This window comes from Dichotomopilus funicola (genome assembly GCF_033296635.1).
Source record: "Dichotomopilus funicola strain CBS 141.50 unplaced genomic scaffold C8A04scaffold_47, whole genome shotgun sequence".
Taxonomy (NCBI): Eukaryota; Fungi; Ascomycota; class Sordariomycetes; order Sordariales; family Chaetomiaceae; genus Dichotomopilus; species Dichotomopilus funicola.
The window spans coordinates 210113-214041 of record NW_026944068.1 but is presented as its reverse complement, the minus strand read 5'-3'; the positions used below and the strand labels follow the sequence as shown (position 1 = coordinate 214041).

General features: G+C 55.4%; 1 protein-coding gene across 1 annotated transcript; it reads right to left on the bottom strand.

The window, feature by feature from the left end:
- Window positions 1-1985: 1985 nt before the first annotated feature.
- Window positions 1986-3929, bottom strand: C8A04DRAFT_13391 (uncharacterized protein; the record flags this gene model as incomplete). Its single annotated transcript, XM_062777692.1, has 2 exons — window positions 1986-3107; window positions 3168-3929. The coding sequence occupies 2 exons, from the start codon at window positions 3927-3929 to the stop codon at window positions 1986-1988; spliced, it is 1884 nt and encodes a 627-aa protein (XP_062635617.1).

Below are 3929 nucleotides of genomic sequence, written 5' to 3'. Positions count from 1 at the left end.
CTCGCGGCTTGCCCAAGGGTTTTTCGTCGGGAAGGGAGAGGTGGTTCTCAACGGACTACCCGTCACCTCTGAGGCCGTCGACCTTTGGCCGCTCGGGATGCTCGGCAGCTGGCGTTACCGCGATATCGTGGTGGCCGATGCCAATGGAGGTCGTCCCAACAAAACAGCCCAGAGACGATGTGCTCACTGTTGGCGCGGGTACCCTAACCGGCAGGCGTCATGGAGGACGGGACGGAAGCAGCGATGGAAGATACATGATAGGATTGGCATCGAGATCGAACTCGACACGAAGATGGCTTTTTCCCGTTCTCTCCCGTTTTCCGACACGAGGTCTGGGCTGAACATTTGCCCCAAAACGCCGACGCCAAGGTCCAATGGTCGGCGGGGCGAAGTTGCAAGGGCAATGCCGCTTCAGGTTAGCCTCGATAGCTGGGCGCCAGATGCGATGCCAAGCAACATTGTGTCCAATCGGGGCCTTGAACGGACAGGTGGTCTGCCAAATTCCAGACCACCGATCTCAAAATCTGCTGAAAAAAAAGAAAAAAACAGCCCGGGAAGATATTCAGCGGCCGTTCAGTTGCGGCCCCAAGGAAACGGTTATTGCCATTGACTTGTTCTGCTGCGGGTTTCCTCGTCCTAAAACCCCGTAGGAATATCAAAAAACCCTTAGTTCCTATCCTTTTTTAATTAGACAAGACACAAGCCCGAGTGATCTCCTCCCACATGCATGGTTCGGTCACAGTTGCGTAACCAGCCTCGCTGTGGCCAAAAAAAGCGGCAGACCAAGTCCTTGAGAACTTAGTTTTCTACAAGAGTGAAAGAAGACGAAAAAGAATAAACAAAAAAAAGTGAACGAAGACAAAAAAGAGTGAATCAATCGAAATTTTCGAATGTTAATGGATTAGACTTGAGCTATCTGTTTGAGTGTGCCGCTTTTTTTGGCCACAGCGAGCCAGCTTAGAGGTCGAGTACCAAGCCATGTTCTTAATACATAATCACCTACCTAGGTGGGTGAATTTAGGAATGATAATTTTATATTTTCCCCATCCGGCAGCTATTGTCTGTTTCCCACCACTGCTTGCATTTTATTTGTAAATTAGTTGTTTTTATTTTCATTTGGGATTCCTTGCTTTAACTGGGTTTTATTGAGAATAAGACCAGCTTTCTCAATTATCATTATCTCGTCAATTCTCTTGAATCCATAAACACCCACGAGGAATGTCCCGCACATCACAACGAAAGCGGCGTTAAAGAACCCGAGCTCTTCCCTCGCACTGCGAGTCTGCAAGACAGCAGCGGGTGGCTTCGATGGCGGCCAAGCATGAAGCTAACCCACTCTTTTCGGTGTCACTTTCTGTTTATCTCTGTATCCGTTGAGCTGGACGCGACCCAGAGGATGGAGAGCCGGTTCCGGGAAGCTGTGGCCGTGTCCTTGACCAAGTACTGGTCGAGTTAGTGGGTAGAGGAGCCCAAAGGGGCGATTGGGGGTTGTTTGGAGGTGTTCAGCGTCCAGGGTTGATGATTGATGGAATTAACTTCGTCCTGTTTAAGTAGCCGTATTATATTATTTGGTTGAGAGTGGCCTCCTATGGGAAACGTGAAACGAGCGGACCATGGTGGTAGGAAACATACATGGTAGCACAACCACCGGCTCCGTATGAGTGAGGAAAGGGACGAGCGTTGTTGTTGAAGCTTCCTAGATGAAAGAAGTAAATATATACGTCCTAGTTACCCGAATAATCAGACCAGAACGCCATTTCCCCATGCATATCACCAACCTAGCGCCGAGTGTCGACAATAAATAATTTACACTACGTCCCGGAATCAAACATAAAAATGGCCGTTCTAACTTCAAAGGTTGTCCGGTTCCATTAACGTTACCCCCGTCATCATAATCTGGTTAAGCCTAAACGCACTTAGCAAGATCATCGTAAACCTCCTCCTACATCTTTCCGAAATTGCGCCTTTCAAGTCCAATGGCGGTCCTAAACTCTCACCACACCCTCCACCCCCCGTCCTCCCGGTAATTCAATCTCTCCATCTGAATCCGACTCCCCCTCCGCTGCGGCTGCGGCCCGTTCCAGCATGCGGTCGATTTCCTCATCCCCCAGGGCTTGCCGCGGTTTCGACGACACCGTCAATCCCGTGGAAACAGGCAGTTGTTTCATTCGGGGCGTTGGGGCAGTATGGCCGATACTGTGGCTGTGCGAGTAGGGTTGTGTCCGTGGGGATTGGTGAGAGTGGTCGCCGTTGATACGCCGGCGTGGCGTGCCACGGGAGACGGACATGGGTGAGCCGGCAAAAGGCGGGTCATCGATATCCATGGTGGACGGGGATTTCTCGAAACCGACGCGTTTTTGCGTGTGTGGTTGGGAGTGGGACTGAGAGCGGGCGTGGGTCGGCGGTCGGCCGGACGGGAGACTCTTGCGAGGCTGGGAGTTGGGAAGTGCTGTTCGTTGTGGGGTAGAATTATTGTTGTGGGTGGACGGAAGCGGCTGGGAGGAAGAGGTGGGGAATGCGTGCTTAAGGTTGGCCGAGTTACCCGGGCTGCTCATGAAGAGGAGCGATTCTATCGCGTCCTGTTCGCGAACATTAGTGTGCGGGGAGAGTAACATGGCGTCGGATATGGTTCGGGGTCGCCCTGGCGCGACGTAGGGGCTGGTGTGAGCCGTGCTCAGGTGTGGCGAGGTGTGGTGAGAGAGGAAGGCTGGGATGTGCCGTGGGTTCGATTCTCTTCGCGGGTTTATGGGTTGTGACGGGTGGATGGAAACTGGGGGAGCGAGGCCATGGCTGGCCTTCACCGGAGAGGCCGAGCTCCCTCGTGATGTGGACCGTGGAGAGGTTCTCCACTGAGCTTCCCCTGACCGGCCTGGGTATGGAGGTTGTGGACCCGTCGCTGGAGTCGTGTTGTTGCTGCCCCGGTGTGACCCGGCGGAGAGCCGGGGACTCGTCGAGGAGCCGTTACGCAGGTGAACTGTCGAAGATGATGACACGGGCGACGCGGCCTGAGAGGCCAAGGTCTCGACTTGGTCAATGGTGTGTGACTGCCATCCGTGGTTGACCTTGACCATTGCGTACGACAAACGCGCTCGCAACTCTGCCGAGAGCTGAGATTGTATGTTAGCGGAGCCCACATTTGCTGTCGTTGTTCTGGATTCGCACGATACCTCTCCAATACGGCTGCCAGCCGTCGAGGCCACACTAACGGTGCTCGTGTTCCTCGAATGACCGATCGCTTGCCCTGGCGAGACGTTCGACTTGGAGCGCGCGTGCTTGACCACGCCGTCGGCCATCCGTTTCCTGGACGCGCCCTGGGTCATGTCGGCCATGTCGGCGGTCGCGTCTTCGGGTATCCTCGCCTGGGCGGCTGCAATCTGGGAGAGCTGGTGAAGCTGTGAGGAAGAGTCTTGACTGGAGCCGTGGGCACTGCCGGTGCCGGGGCTCAACCTTCCGCCGCTAGTAGGCGGGGTAAATACGGGGTCGGCGCCGTTGGTAGAAGCCGTGCCTTGGGAATTGCTCCGCGAGAGAGCGAGCGAGTGCAGGTTTGCGAGTTGTTGCGGAGGATAGCTGGTGGTGTCGCTCGGGTGGAGGCGGCGTTCCGGCGCAGAGGAGGTAGGATAATTGGTTGGCTGGGACGAGTCGCTGGGACCCGAAGCGAGGGGATGGTCGTGTTTCGTGAAATTGCCGCTCGAAGTGTTCACACCCGGCCCGGCGCGCGTCGTCGCGTCGTCCGGGACTAGAGTGCGCGTGTCAAACACGGGAGCTGCTGGCGTGATGCCGAATTGGCTCATGGCGGTAGACGAGGAGCCGATTCCCGTTCCGTCCGAGGAAGAAGCGTGGGGGATTGTTGACGACCCTCGATCGCCGGGTCCGGGATGTGGGTCAAGTAGATGCGGGTGCGGAATGCTGGTCGATTCCGGGCCTGCCAT